Below are 15,461 nucleotides of genomic sequence, written 5' to 3' on the forward strand. Positions count from 1 at the left end.
TAGAACTTTGTGAAAGTGTGCACTGATGACATGGTGGCCTACTTGCAAACCTGCTTCACTGACGTCGTATGATGGAAGGCCCAGGAGGCACTAAGCGCCCGAGTAGAGTGCGCCTTGACAGGGAAAGGAGGAACCTGACCCCTAATAGAATAGGCCTGAATAACCGACTGTCGGATCAATCTGGAAATGGTTGCAGAGGAAGCGGACAACCCTTTCCGAGGTCCATCTGTGAGCACAAATAGGGAGTCTGACTTCCTAAAAGACTCTGTAGCTGCCAAGTATACCGCAATTGCCTAGACCACATCCAAGGCATCCAAGGCAATTACCTTCGGATGTTTAAGCCTTGGACACAGGGAAGGCAACACAATGTCTTCATTCAAATGAAAATCAGACAATGTAAGCAAGGGAATCTCCCGAAGATTCTCAAAAACAGAGCCTGTAAGCAGTCCGGGGAACTGCACAAGTTCGAAGAAAAGAACCTTGTCGGAGCACAAGAGCAAAAACCTGATCTTGTAGCCGGACCGAATGACTTTGTGGACCCACTTGTCTTGTACCGGGGGAGTCCACGGGTCTGGGAACCAGCGAATAAGTCCCCCCACCCCCGATAAGGGTGAGGGCGCACCTTCATGCAGAAAGAGCCTTGTTTGCGGGTCTGGAGAAGCCGGCTCTCGCCTTACAAGACCACTTTCGTTTGGATCCTCCAGAGACGGCCCTGAAAGCCTACAAGCCCTTGTCAGTTGACCCTGAGTGACGTAAACATTTGTTATGAGCCGAGAAGGAGGGCCCACGTCTACGACGGGGTTCCTCGCCCTTAGTAGCCTGCAGAAGAAGGTACTCTTCCCTCCCCTGTGAGACCTTTAATAATGTCATCCAGGGTAGCTCCAAACAGGCTATCTCCTGGATAGAGAAGATCAGTCAAGGCCTTTTTAGAAGTCTTGTCCGCAGACCAGCATTTGAGCCAAAAATACACGCTGAAGGACCACTGCCGAAACAAGAGAGCCGAACCACTAGTGGAGCTGCATCCAAAGAGGCATCACAGATAAACTGCAGCCCCTGGACCAGCTGGTCCACCAGCTCAGTAAAGGCAGAGGGGAGCTGTTCTCCCTCCAGGTCACGGTGTAAAAGCTTAGCCCACTCGGTTAGTTTTCGACACCAGGCTGATGGTGAATACCCGCCTTAGTGCTGAACCAGTCAAGAGTGTACATATTGTGGGCCACAGCCTCCCGTCTTCCTTTCAACCGGATCCTTAAAGGCCAGGGACTCTTCAATCGGAATCATGGTTGCCACCAGGTACAACCCCCCCACCCCCCCGCACAGCCGATCGTCTGGTCGCTAGCGGCGCACCCCCCCCCCCCGGCCCCAATCACCACCATTGCGCCTTGCCCCCACACAAGTACATGAGGAAGGCAGCGCATGAACCACACCGGGATGTAATGGATAAGGAAGTAATGTGAACATCCAGTATAGAAAGGGTTAACAGTTTATTGGTATTGATAACCGAAAAACAAAGTACATAAAATGCTTACATCCCCCTGGGCTGGAGTGGACAAGGGCACCTGGCAGCAAGCAACACAAGTGCGAGGAGGTCAGTCTCCCAGGACTGCTGAGCAGTGTGTACACAAAGCCGAGTCATCGAGTCGAGATGACTCGATAAAGCGCATAGTGCAAAACATGTAGTCATGGCAACCATATAGCTTGTGTTCCACCCTGGTTCCTGGTATTTCCCCAAAAGTGGCACCTGTCCGGCTGATGTCACCGATACGGAACTACAGCAGAGTCCTTTCATCCTCGCGCCGGCTGGTTTCTGGCTTTGTGTACACACTGCTCAGCAGTCCTGGGAGACTGACCTCCTCGCACTCGTGTTGCTTGCTGCCAGGTGCCCTTGTCCACTCCAGCCCAGGAGGATGTAAGCATTTTATGTACTTTGTTTTTCGGTTATCAATACCAATAAACTGTTAACCCTTTCTATACTGGATGTTCACCTGACTTCCTTTTCCATTACATCCCGGTGTGGTTCATGTGCTGCCTTCCTCATGTACTTTTGTCCATATCAGCACCCTTCCTATGCTCGTTGGCTAGCAGCAGAAAAACCGCTGGGGAGCCTCAGAGGCTTATTTCTATCCCTCCACCCTTAAGGCACTCCAGGAGCACCAGATTTGTGATTATTGCTTTGACTTCTGGACTAGATTTTTTCCTATGGCTGCCCTGGGTGCGAATCTCTTTACTGAGCCATTAGTTGGCTAACAGCAGAACAACTGCTGGGGAGCCTCACAGGCTTACTTCCATCCCTCCCCCCTACAAGCATCCCAGGAGCACCTGGTTTGTGATTATTGCTAAGACAACCCACACAGCCTCAGCATATGTAGAGGGAGGGTAGGTTGGGGGACAGATTTTAGGGGGGTGCCTGCAGAAAGGAGGAGAAACTGGGGATCCGACCAATCCAAGGAGGGGACCACGTCTACCCCAAAACCCTCCAGGGGGAGAGGAGGGTCAGCTACACACCACCACAGGAATTAGGTGGGTACCACTTTAGACAGAACTGGGTGGCTCACAATTAACTCCTGAGTTGCCCGAATTTTTACCATGTTTCTAGTGGGCTCTACTTCAAGCACCCACTGATTAATGTACAGGGAGAGGAAAGAGGTGAGGTTTTATCAGTGGTGGGGTGGGGCGGGGCATAGTTGGGAGGTTATGGATCTGTCAGTAGGGGGCAGGGTCTGTCAGTGGGGGTTGGTAGTTGGAGAAGGGGGTGTGTCAGTCTGGGGGAGTGGAAATACGCTAGCGGGGATTATCGCACCAGAAGAAAGAGCAGTAGAGAATCTCTGCTGCTTCCCTGCTCTGCATATGAGAAACATTTCGGCCCTGCTATGACTTCCTGTACAAATATATCACTGAACTACTGTCCCCCATCCTCTGTCCTACAGACACCATGCACTTCAATAAAGACACCTTCCACTGTCACCATCCTCTGTCCTACTGACTGATACCAACCTCTGCCCTACTGACACTATCCCCTGCTGTACTGACCCCTGTAATCTGCCTTGCAAACTACTGACTCCTGTACTCTGCCCTACATACTAGTGATCCCTGTACACTGTCTCACATACTACTGACCTCTGTATACTACAATACATCCAACTGACCTCTGCCACTGAAGCTAACTTTTAAGGTGTTCCAAGTTTATCTTTTTACAGCGACATCGGCTTAAATTTTCTTCATGCTGTTCTTACTTTTTATCGGAGCCTTGCAAGTTAATTTTTTTTGAAAAGGGCCCGTTCACAGCTGTACGTTTTGGATGCAGTGAGCTGGCAATAGGGTTAAGTCTGATGTGGTTTGATGCACATTTAATCGTAACAATTCCCTTTTTTTGTGTGTCACTGCACAAAGTGATATTATATTCATGTCACTGCACAGCAGCGTGGTGCATTGCGTTTGCTGTGCGGTGACATGCAGGGACATCCAGTGAGATGCGCTATTATGCAAACATGTTGCATATTATCACACATCTCTGGAACACAGAGAAACAGTTTTCTGGTGTGAACACGACACAAAGAAAACTGTTGTCTTCTGTAGGTCATTGTAGTTACAAGCATTTATCTGTGAGCAAAAAACGCAGGTAACTGCACATAGTGTAAAAAAAAAGAAAAGGCGTTGAATCCTGATGATCTCTGATCGCTTCCATATTGTTCAGGTAGACCCCCACCTCTCAAAGGTTGCCTACCCATGCCCTAGAGAATTGGTGGGTTTTTCAATTTCTTATGTCACACTGTATTTTATGTACATTTTAAAGAGGATGTTACGCAGATTAAATAGATACCAAATACGTCACATTTTAAAATTGTGCATGCCCGTGCACCCGCGACAAATTACATACATTTTATTATCCATAGTTGATGCCTTAAAAGCCTGTAAGGTTACCACTGGTGCTAGAATTACTGTCCATGATCTGAAGTTCCCAGTGATATCTCGTTTGCATTTGTGCGCAAGCACAGGGGCACTTTATATAATTTTTTTAATTATTATTTATTTATTTTTTTATTGCTTTCACTTGGTCTTTTTTTGGATTCTTTTTATTGCTGTCACAAAGAATGTAAACATCCTTGTTACAGCAATAGGCATGTATTCTTCATAGCGAGATCTGGGGTCTATAAGACCCCAAATCCCTCCTCTGCACTTAAAGGCATTTAAAACACCAAGATCAGTGTTTTTGAATGCTTTCGAGTTTATAAAAAATGGGTCTGTTTACATCCGGGTAACCCAGGTGTGATGTCAGGTCATCACCCTCCTGGTTACCATAGCAGAGAGCCGATCAAAGCCAATCCCAGCTTAGCTTTGGCTGGCTGAGCAGGTTTACATCCCATCCCGCTGCTTGTAATAGAAATTGAGCTGCTAGTTAGGCGCACCGATTGCTATTACAAGAGAGCCGACTGCCGGCTATAAAAAAACGGTACCGAGATAATACCATCCTCCTGGTAAAACCACTTGAAACCAGTGACATACCAGGTGCATGATTGGTCAACAAGTGGTAAATTGCAATTAGTGTCTGTGTTTAATAGTCAATGAGTTTGTTAGCTCTCATATGGAGATACTGAGCTATGGGGAGCAGAAAAGATCAAAAGACCTGCATAATAAGCTAACAGAACTTTATAAAGATGGACAAGGATATAAAAAGATATTCAAAGCCTTGAATATGCCAGTGAGTACTGTCCAATCACTTAAGAAGTGGAAAATTCAAGGATCTCTTGATACCAACTCTTGATACAACTGCCAGAAGAATGGTTTGCTTTGTTTCAAGGGAGCACAATACAGCGATACTTGAACAAAAATGGGCTGCATAATCAAGGTTGCCAGAAAAGTCTTTACTGCACCAATGCCACAAAAAAGCCTGGTTACATAATGCCTGACAACCTCTCGACACGCCTCACAGCTTTTGGGACACAATATTCTGGAGTGACGAGACCAAAATAGAGCTTTATGGTCACAACCATACGCGCTATGTTTTGAGAGGGGTTAACAAGGCCTATAGCAACAAGAATAACATCCCCACTGTGAAGCATGGTGGTGGCTCACTGGTGTTTGGGGGTTTATGAGCTCTAAAGGTACAGGGGAATCTGGTGAAAATTGATGGCAAGATAAATCCAGCATGTTATCAGAAAATACTGGCAGACAATTTTCCATATTCTGCAGGAAACCTGCAGAAGACGCTCTTGGACTTTCCAGCATGACAATGACCCTAAGCACAACTCCTAGTGCTGCCTCTTGCTCTCACAGTCTGAATTTACTGTAAGGCAGTGTTCAAACTGGTGCTCAGGGGTTTGGGTAAAGAGCGATGCATCAGCATTTTTCATATTCAGTTTTAAGTGCATTCCCATTTACTTCTTTTAGACCGTGCATATTCTGAAAGCGCATCAAAGATGTAGTATGCTTTCATGAAAACACATGGTGAAAAACCGTGGGCAAAACACATGCATAAATCGTGCTGCGCCCAAACCAAAGTACGTCAATATAAAGTTGCTCTAAGGGGAATTACAAAAGGTTGATTATTAAGACTGAATCGGGCACTTACACAAAATGTATAAAAAAAATTAAAAACAAACACCACAATGACAGCCTACAAAGCCCTGCTAAAAGTTAATAAATAGTCACTTGGTTAAACTGGATACAAGTCAAATTAGCCAATTTAGAATCTGGGTAAGTGTAATCCAGATTGTCACTGGGGCAACCATGCAACTCAGCCAAAACTCCAATAGGATCCAATAGTCACAGGCAATAACTGTCGTTGTGCAAGCCTAGGACATCGCTACGGACATGTTTCAAGCCTTCATTCCTTCCTCAGGGCACAGTCAGGGGTCCGAGGTATGATGTGATAGTTTGGACTACACATCCCCACATGACCGCAATCATGATAAAGTCTAAACTGCATATGACATCCTGGTAAGTACAGCTTTTTATCACTGGCCTATACATCACTTCTGAGTGCAATACTTTTTTTTTATTTAATGTATTATTATTATTAAGTTCCATCTAGTTAGCTTTAATACATTACTGTTTTTTAAAACGTACCTGCTTAGGTTACAAATTTGCATTTTACTCTGCAACCAGCTATAAATTGTCTAACGCTGCCAAAAATGTTGAATATATATCATTTATATCATGGCAGCAGTACTCCCTACAGTTCTTATACCCTGCTCATGGTATTGGCACCCCATCCCTCCAACCCCCAGACATCTTGAAGAATTCCTTTGCAATAGGAGTTTCATATTTGTTGAGACACTTTCATAGGACTTATGCACATCTAAAGAAATTGCTGAAGCAGCAGTTTTTCTTACACCACCACAGATTATTTGGATGGTTAGGGCCCTTTCACACAGGCTTTCCGATCAGGACCGCCTGTCAGACCCTTCATTCACCTCTATGGAGTCGTGACATCTGCTGACACCGGTCCCTATCTGATTCGATCCTGTTTGTCAAATCCAGATGGATGGTGTCCCTATTTTTCATCCGTCTGGAGGATCGTTTTCATCCTAACTCCCCATAGAGGGGAGCAAGACTCTGACAAGTCTGTCTCAGCACAGTGAGCGAAGACGGACCTGTCATCCACCTGCTCAAACGGATCCGCCCACTGTGAAAGGGCCCTCAGAATGAAGGCAGACCTTTTCACTTACCAACCAGTTTTAGAAACATAAAAGGTTGCTAGCCTTACAAAAAATTTTAACAGAAAAAAAGAAAAAAAAAAAAAAGTAAAAACACTACAATAAAATGCTGCTAAAAATCTTGCAACCTACAGTATATAAAAGTATCTCACAAGAGTGAGTACACTCCTCACATTTTTGTAAATATTTTATTATATCTTTTCATGTGACAACACTTTAGAAATTACACTTTGCTACAATGTAATGTAGTGAGTGTACAGCTTGTATAACAGTGTAAATTTGCTGTCCCCTCAAAATAACTTAACACAGCCGTTAATGTCTAAACCGCTGGAAACAAAAGTGAGTACACCCCTAAGTGAAAATGTCCAAATTGGGCCCAATCAGCCACTTTCCCACCCCGGTGTCATGTGACTCGTTAGTGTTACGAGATGTCAGGTGTGAATGAGGAGTAGGTGTGTTAAATTTGGTGTTATGGCTCTCACTCTCTCATACTGGTCACTGGAAGTTCAACATGGCACCTCATGGCAAAGAACTCTCTGAGGATCTAAAAAAAAGAATTGTTGTTCTACATAAAGATGGCCTAGGCTACAGGAAGATTGCCAAGATCCTGAAACTGAGCTGCAGCACGGTGGCCAGGACCATACAGTGGTTTAACAGGACAGGTTCCACTCAGAACAGTCCTCACCATGGTCAACCACGAAGTTGAGTGCATGTGCGCAGTGTCATATCCAGAGGTTGTCTTTGGAAAATAGATGTACGAGTGCTGCCAGCATTGCTGCAAAGGTTAAGGAGGTGGGGGGTCAGCCTGTCAGTACTCAGACCATACGCCTCACACTGCATCAAATTGGTCTGCATGGCTGTCGTCCCAGATGGAAGCCTCTTCTAAAGATGATGCACAAGAAAGCCCACTAACAGTTTGCTGAAGACAAGCAGACTAAGGATATGGATTACTAGAACCATGTCTTGTGGTCTGATGAGGCCAATATAAACCTATTTGGTTCAGATGGCGTCAAGCGTGTGTGGCGGCAACCAGGTGAGGAGTAAAAAGACAACTGTGTCTTGCCTACAGTCAAGCATGGTGGTGGGAGTGTCATGGTCTGGGGCTGCAGGAGTGCTGCTGGCACTGGGGAGCTACAGCTCATTAAGGGAACCATGAATGCCAGAACCATGAATGCCAACATGTACTATGACATACTGAAGCAGAGCATGATGCCCTCCCTTCAGAGACTGGGCTGCAGGGCAGTATTTTTACATGATAACGACCTCAACACACCTCCAAGATGACCATTGCCTTGCTACAGAAGCTGAGGGTAAAGGTGATGCACTGGCCAAGCATGTCTCCAGACCTAAACCCTATTGAGCATCTGTGGGGCATCGTCAAACAGAAGGTGGAGGAGCGTAAGGTCTCTAACATCCACCAGCTCCGTGATGTCGTCATGGAGGACTCCAGTGGCAACCTGTGAAGCTCTGATGAACTCCATGCCCAAGAGGGTTAAGGCAGTGCTGGAAAATAATGGTGACCACACAAAATATTGACATTGTGGCCCAATTTGGACATATTCATTAAGGGGTGTACTCACTTTTGTTTCCAGTGGTTTAGACATTAATTGCTGTGTGTTGAGTTATTTTGAGGGGCAGCAAATTTACACTGTTATACAAGCTGTACACTAACTACTTTACATTGTAGCAAAGTGTCAGTGTTGTCACATGAAAAGATATAATAAAATATTTACAAAAATGTGAGGGGTGTACTCACTTTTGTTAGATACTGTAGGTAACCTGGAATCCACTATGCCAGCCAAAAGCAGAGAATGAATGAGGCTCTGCTACAATGCCAGTGAAATTAAACGGCTACCATGATTGGCCAAAGATGTCAGAACAGGCAAAAGCGGTGTCCTGCAGGTTCCTCCCTCCTCCTCTCCAAGCTAACAAACTGGTACTATCCACTGACAACTCTTTCCTGTGAAGAATGAAAGTTCAGAGAAGCAGCCCTGAGAGAGCAGGAGTTAGCAGGACTTAAACCGATATTAAAGGCTAATTTGTTAAATAAAATAATAAACAGGTTATACTTGCCTGCTCTGTGTAATGGTTTTGCACAGAACAGCCCGATCCTCTTCTTCTGGGGACCCCCCGCCAGCACTCCTGGTGCCTTTTCTACTGCGAGTGCATAGCGCTTCCTATAGGGGCACTCTTGAGCCACCTTTTCCGTGTCTATTGACACTGACCAGACGGCTCGGCCTCGCCCTCAGCTTGTTGTCACAGAACTTCATTAACAGCAGCGGGAGCCAATGGTTCCTGCTGCTATCAATCAGCCCAGACAGGAGAGAGAGCAGAGAGAGCCTTGGCTCTCATGCACAGCGCTGGATCATGAATGGACTCAGGTAAGTGTAAGCGGGGGCAAGGAGTGAAGGAGGGGATTCTGTTACATAGAATGGGTTAAGGAGAAAACCTTTAGGCTTTAGAACCACTTTAAAGTCAATAATTGCAAGTGCTGGGATAAGAATTTTAACAAATATCAAGTTCATGGGTCATTTTATTTTTTTGTGCTCAAAATGTTAAGCTAAAAAACGCTGAGGGTTTATTATTGCTTTAAAGATTTTGAGTGAATGCATAACTGCAATACCTGATGTTCCTTAAAACACAGATCATTTTTACTAGAGACAAAAAAAGAACATTGTAGTCTATAATGTCACAAAAGCAACTGATCAGCAATCTACCCTTCAACTAGATCACTAATGCCACAGGTAAGAACCGCACTTTGTTATCCATTAAAGCAGAAATATTACATGCAAATGGTACCTTTAACCGGCTGCCAAAATGGATTTTAGTTGTGCACTTCAAGAGAACTTTATCGAAAAAGAAGCATAATAAGGCAATGTAAATGTCACATTTATACACATGCAGCAGAGAACAGATTCAACTCTTAAATACTGAAAGTTCTGCTTTAATGACTGGAAGGTCACCCTACTGATAATCACAAAGTCATTGTCATTACAAATATGTCTTCTCACCATTTAATTTTTTATTCTCATGTGTAAGAACTCAGCTTGAAGAGCGAGTTTTCTTTTAGTCCTTTAAACTATATTCCCCACCCCATTTAGTTTAGCGGGCTCCTGAGTTCTTCACACCTTCTAATGGCTGGTCCATACTCAGGACAGTCCCCAGCCATTCAGCAGAGTACATACCATCGTCCATAGGAGTATTAGAACCGTGGCGTACATGCGCACTAGGCCTGAGAACCCCACTGGCTTGCTTTACTTACAAAAACTGTGCGCGGCCAGGCAAGGCCACACAGAAAAGTTCATTGAAGGTAAAGTGAGTAATCTTATCAGCGTTTGTTATTGCACAAAAACCTTGTTTCCATGTATAGTCTGTAATTATATATATATGAGTAAACAGGCAGCCAAATGTTCTCATTAAATATGCAGGCTCTGATTCTTGCTCAGCAGTGCTGCACATCAGTCTTGCAGATCCTCCTATATAACTGCAATCTGAAAATTATAGACTTTCTCCAGTCTCTGATGGCATGAAACACCCTAATGGTCCTGATAACTAAAGACCATATATTCTTTACCTAGGCTTTAAAAAAGGCACTTTGAGAGGGACAACAGTTTTCTTTTTTTTTTTTTTTTTAATCAAAGCAACTGATCCTATTTTACTTAATATAATACGATTTTGTACTACATGTTGCATGTTCGTGTGTAAATTTTAATGACAAGTTTGCCTCATTGTGGACCTATACAAATGTTGGTTCAAGTTCCTTTAGTGCCAGTTCACATTATAGCGATGTCAGACTTTGCATGTGATTCGCACTGCACTGCTCTGCAAATCACACACGATGTCTGTGCGATGCAAATTCAGCCATACATACTGTATGGCTGAATTTGCATCGCATTCGGACTAACGTCGTGCAGCACTTTGTATTGACACTCCCAGCAGTTCGCACATGGCAGTGTGAACTCATTGGTGCATCGCACCAATGTGAACCGGCACTTAAAGCGGAATTTAACATAATTTTTTTTTAACTTTCACCCACCAGCAAGCTTACATTTTTTACATGAAGTACACAGGGCATAGTGTGGTATTAAAGCTTTAGGTTTTTTGTATCAAAAGACAAAACATGTTCTACTTACCAGCTCTGTACAATGGTTTTGCACAGAGCAGCACCGATTCTATGCTTTTGGGGTCACCCACCAGCGCTCCTAGTTCCTCCTCTTCTGCGTCTGCCCCCATAGAAAGCCAGTTTCTATGTGGGTAATCGAGCGGGTTCACTCCTGAGTCACCTTGTCTGCGTCTATCGACCCCGACTGTGCAGCTCAGCCCCACCCCCTTATCACAGAATTTGACAGCAGCAGGAGCCAATGGCTCCCACTGCTATCAATCTGTCCAGTAAGGAGGGAAAGAACAGAGAGAGCAGCTGCACTTGTGCACATCGCTTGTTGGAAATCGGGTTTAGGCAAATCTAAAAGGAGGGGCTGAGGAGGCTAATGCAGCATTGGATGGTTTTTACCTTAATGCATAGAATGCATTACAATAAAAACCTTAAGGCTTACTGCTACGATAAAGTGGCTCATTTGACCTTAGGCTCGGGTAAGCTGCCAAGTAACATGGTTGTAAGATTTTGTTATCCTTATGTATGAGGCTAGGCTCACCACAACCATGGACTTCAACAGGTCCTGATTTTCTACCATATGTGGTTATTTGACTTTATTTTTGTAAGTTTATGTATGGCTAAGCATTACCTCAATGTTATCTTATAATGTGATTTTACCTCTCTCTTGTAAAATATTTTTCAATAAAAACTATTGTAAACGAAAAAACAGTAAGGCTTTAGAAACACTTTAAACCCTGCATTGTGCACATGCGCCTTTCCATTCTAATTCGTGACACCAAGGCAGTGCCATTGCCTTGGTGTACATCACAGTTTTCTTTGGCAAAGTGCTTTGTTCTTGCGAGTACTCTCATTCATTCCTCACTGAGAAGGGAAATATCCTCCCTTTAGTTCCACTTTATCAAAGCTTTAACCACTTAAGCCCCGGAAGATTTTACCCCCTTCCTGACCAGGGGGTATTTTGCGATTCGGCACTGCGTGACTTTAACGGACAATTGCGCGGTCGTGCGACGCTGTACCTAAACGAATTTGACGTCCTTTTTTTCCCACAAACAGAGCTTTCTCTTGGTGGTATTTGATCACCTGTGCGATTTTTTGATCACGCGCTATAAACAAAAGAGCGTCAATTTAGCAAAAATAACAATATTTTTCACATTTTTTTATATGAAATTCCCCCCCAAAAAAAAGTAAAAATCAAAATTTTTTAAAATTTTCGGCCAATTTGTTTTATGCTACATATGTTTGGTAAAAAAAAAAAAAAAAAAAAAATCGCAAAAAGCGTATTTTGATTGGTTTGCGCAAAAGTTATCGCGTTTACTAACAAAGGGAAAGATTTTTGTCATTTTTGTTGTTTTTTTTTTTTAACGCGTAATGGCGGCGATCTGCGATTTTTTTTGCGGTACTGCGACATTGGGGCGGACAGATCGGACCCTTGACTGACATTTGTGACACTTTTGGGGTTACCAGTGACATTTCTACAGTAATCAGTGCTATACATATGCACTGTTACTGTAAAAATACACTGGTTGTGAAGGGGTTAACTTTATTTGGAAGGGAGGGGCTGTGTGTATCCCTAGGGGCGTGCTTTCTACTGTGATTTGCTGTGGCTTGAGCTGTAAGGACACTGATCAACGGATCTACATACTAGATCCGTTTTATCAGTGTCTTTACAGCGAGGAGAATGACAGGCAGCTTGTTTACACAAGCTGCCTGACATTCTCCCTCTCCCCCGCGAATCGATCGGCGGACATCGGGTCCGCTGGTCACACGCGCGGGGGGGGGTCCGTGACCACGCGGGAGCGCGCCTCCGGGGGCGCGCGCTCGCTCCCTAGACCCTCACAAGCTAGTGACGTAGCCCTACGTCACTTTGCCTGTGAGGGGCTGACTGCCGACGTAGATCGGCGTTAGGCAGTCGGCAAGTGGTTAAGGCAGTGTTGGAGTATAGGTGTATTTTAATTGACTTAATGTGTACTGGTAAATCTACTCTAATGGTTGACATTTTGGTGAGTTGTTGTGGATCCTTGCCTATCCAATGCAGCATGGTCGTGGTAACCCATTCTCTCGGTACCTGTTATTCTTCCATTATTACAGTCTGCTCTCTGAGCCCATTCTCTGTCATTTTTTTCACATAAAATCAAACACAAATATAGGCATGTAGTTACTGTTGCATAGCTCTGTTTATACAGTTCCACATAAACCAAAAGCAACAATGGGCACGCATCTGCTGCAGGCATTCATATTATTTTCTGGCCATTTTCTAGACTTCAGACCGTTCTGCTCCATTTTCACAAGGAGAAAACCCAACATAGGTATAACCTACCCATTCTCTGTAGAGGCAGCTTGATCGGCTTCAATGGCGGAGGACTCCACCTCACCACTGCATTCACTCTCCTCTCTGGAAGGTCTTCGTGCCTTACTGTGTCCAACACTGATTTCCCTACAAAGAATCAGATTTGGGTTTTTTATGAAGGATAATACAGCTGGACTCCAGGGAAACAGCTTAATACACAGATGATACATATATGGGATCTGTTTTACCTGCTAAAGGATTTGTATTTTTGTACATCAAGTCTTCAGCTTTACACAATACAACCAGGAGAATGAGACACCCATTCCTCAGTGACGGGAATGCAGTGGTGTCATCTCCCAGCCCCAGCATGTGAATGGACATTAAAAGAACAGCAACAGACTGATGACCTATTTTTTAAAGATATGTTTATTGAGATTCTTACATAAACCACAAACGACCCTCTCCTGTAGGGTGTCTGCGGTCTCTGACCCTCTCCTGTAGGGTGTCTGCGGTCTCTGACCCTCTCCTGTAGGGTGTCTGCGGTCTCTGACCCTCTCCTGTAGGGTGTCTGCGGTCTCTGACCCTCTCCTGTAGGGTGTCTGCGGTCTCTGACCCTCTCCTGTAGGGTGTCTGCGGTCTCTGACCCTCTCCTGTAGGGTGTCTGCGGTCTCTGACCCTCTCCTGTAGGGTGTCTGCGGTCTCTGACCCTCTCCTGTAGGGTGTCTGCGGTCTCTGACCCTCTCCTGTAGGGTGTCTGCGGTCTCTGACCCTCTCCTGTAGGGTGTCTGCGGTCTCTGACCCTCTCCTGTAGTGTGTCTGCGGTCTCTGACCCTCTCCTGTAGTGTGTCTGCGGTCTCTGACCCTCTCCTGTAGTGTGTCTGCGGTCTCTGACCCTCTCCTGTAGTGTGTCTGCGGTCTCTGACCCTCTCCTGTAGTGTGTCTGCGGTCTCTGACCCTCTCCTGTAGTGTGTCTGCGGTCTCTGACCCTCTCCTGTAGTGTGTCTGCGGTCTCTGACCCTCTCCTGTAGTGTGTCTGCTGTCTCTGACCCTCGCCTTTTTAAGATTTTAGACTACAGATAAAAAAAAAAAAAATGGAGTTCTTATGAATTTTTTTGATTAAAACCATGAGCGTTAATCGTGATGCATCGCGGAATCTAATCCAATTGTTGATATGATAACCGTAATCGAATCGAATAGAATCGTGAGGCAAGTGAAGATGCACACTTCTACACTGTACTGCCCTGTATTTAGTAGGAAGCTGCCATAGTTTACTTTCGGACTATGTACCAATCCCAGGGCAGTGATGCTCAACATCTTTAGCTCATATTCAGCAAAGAATGTGACAGACTTCGGTTTCATGACTTTAAGACTAACAGACGTGTTTGCAGTACATCTGTTCCCAGACACAAGTGTGGCTAACAGTAGCACAAATGTTGCTTCTATTCAGGGCCACATTCAGACCGCAATAAAATGCTTCCTATCCAAGGTGTATGACCATCTGGTGACCTACAGAGGCTGGAAACACCAATGGTGGTGAGATTTACACAGAGCCAAAAGACAAAAATGAGGCAATTTATTCCAGAATCTGAAAATAACTCCAATAATTTATAAGTAAAAAGCCTGCAGAGCAGAGAAATGGTGGCCAGGAAATGTCCTCAGACATCGCAGTTTAATGGGAAATACTCACTGAATCTGGCTTTCCAGGGTCTGTATATGCAGCTGTTTCTCATTTAACAGCTTCTTCATGGCTTCCAGCTCTTTCTGCTTCTCGGCAAGATCCCTTTGAAGTCTGTAATTTGTTTCTTCTAACGTCTCGCAGAAAGCCTAAGTGCACAGCAATGTTCAGTCAAATTCGGAAGGAAAAAAAAGAAACTGCTAACATTATAAAGAAGAGAAGGCGGCATTATACGGCAGAGAAGAAGGCATCGGATTAGTCCGCTTGTGGATTTTTAGCTGCTAGGGGACTACAGATCCCAGCATGCTTCTTCATCTCAAATAAGCCCAGCTGTGGCTTCCTAAGCCTGCAGTAAAATAGGAAGATAATAAAACAAGCCAATATGAGAATTAATTACAAAAACAAAAACACTCACCCTGCTCTCTTCTAGACTATCAAAAGGACCAGGAGGATCATCTAAGCAGAGAAACAGCCTCACCGAGGCACTGAAAGAAAAAATACATCTCATTACTATTAGTTTATATAAGATCATGCACAAGAAAAAAAATATGAAATCTTAAAAAGGTAATTCTGTATTAGAGGCCTAAACTTATTACAACTTCATTTTTTTTTGTAATAGTTTAGGATAGAATAGGAAGCAGTCATTTGCATTAGCATTGCTGTCTGTGCCCACACAGTGACACCAGGACAAGAAATAGGAGGGTGCAGTTGTCACCGGAAACAGAGAAAGAA

General features: G+C 44.4%; 1 protein-coding gene across 1 annotated transcript in view; it reads right to left on the reverse strand.

Annotated features, from left to right (window-relative positions):
• Positions 1-15,461, reverse strand: part of SNX16 (sorting nexin 16) — a 63,716-nt gene that overhangs the window by 3,779 nt on the left and 44,476 nt on the right. Inside the window, exons 5-7 of the mRNA XM_082257765.1 lie at positions 15,145-15,214; positions 14,742-14,878; positions 13,085-13,201 (exon numbers count right to left, since the gene is read on the reverse strand). Coding sequence (XP_082113891.1) covers positions 13,085-13,201; positions 14,742-14,878; positions 15,145-15,214 — 324 coding nt within the window. The remainder of the gene's footprint in view (positions 1-13,084; positions 13,202-14,741; positions 14,879-15,144; positions 15,215-15,461) is intronic.

This window comes from Pelophylax lessonae, assembly GCF_965119305.1.
Source record: "Pelophylax lessonae genome assembly, chromosome: 5".
NCBI lineage: Eukaryota > Metazoa > Chordata > Amphibia > Anura > Ranidae > Pelophylax > Pelophylax lessonae.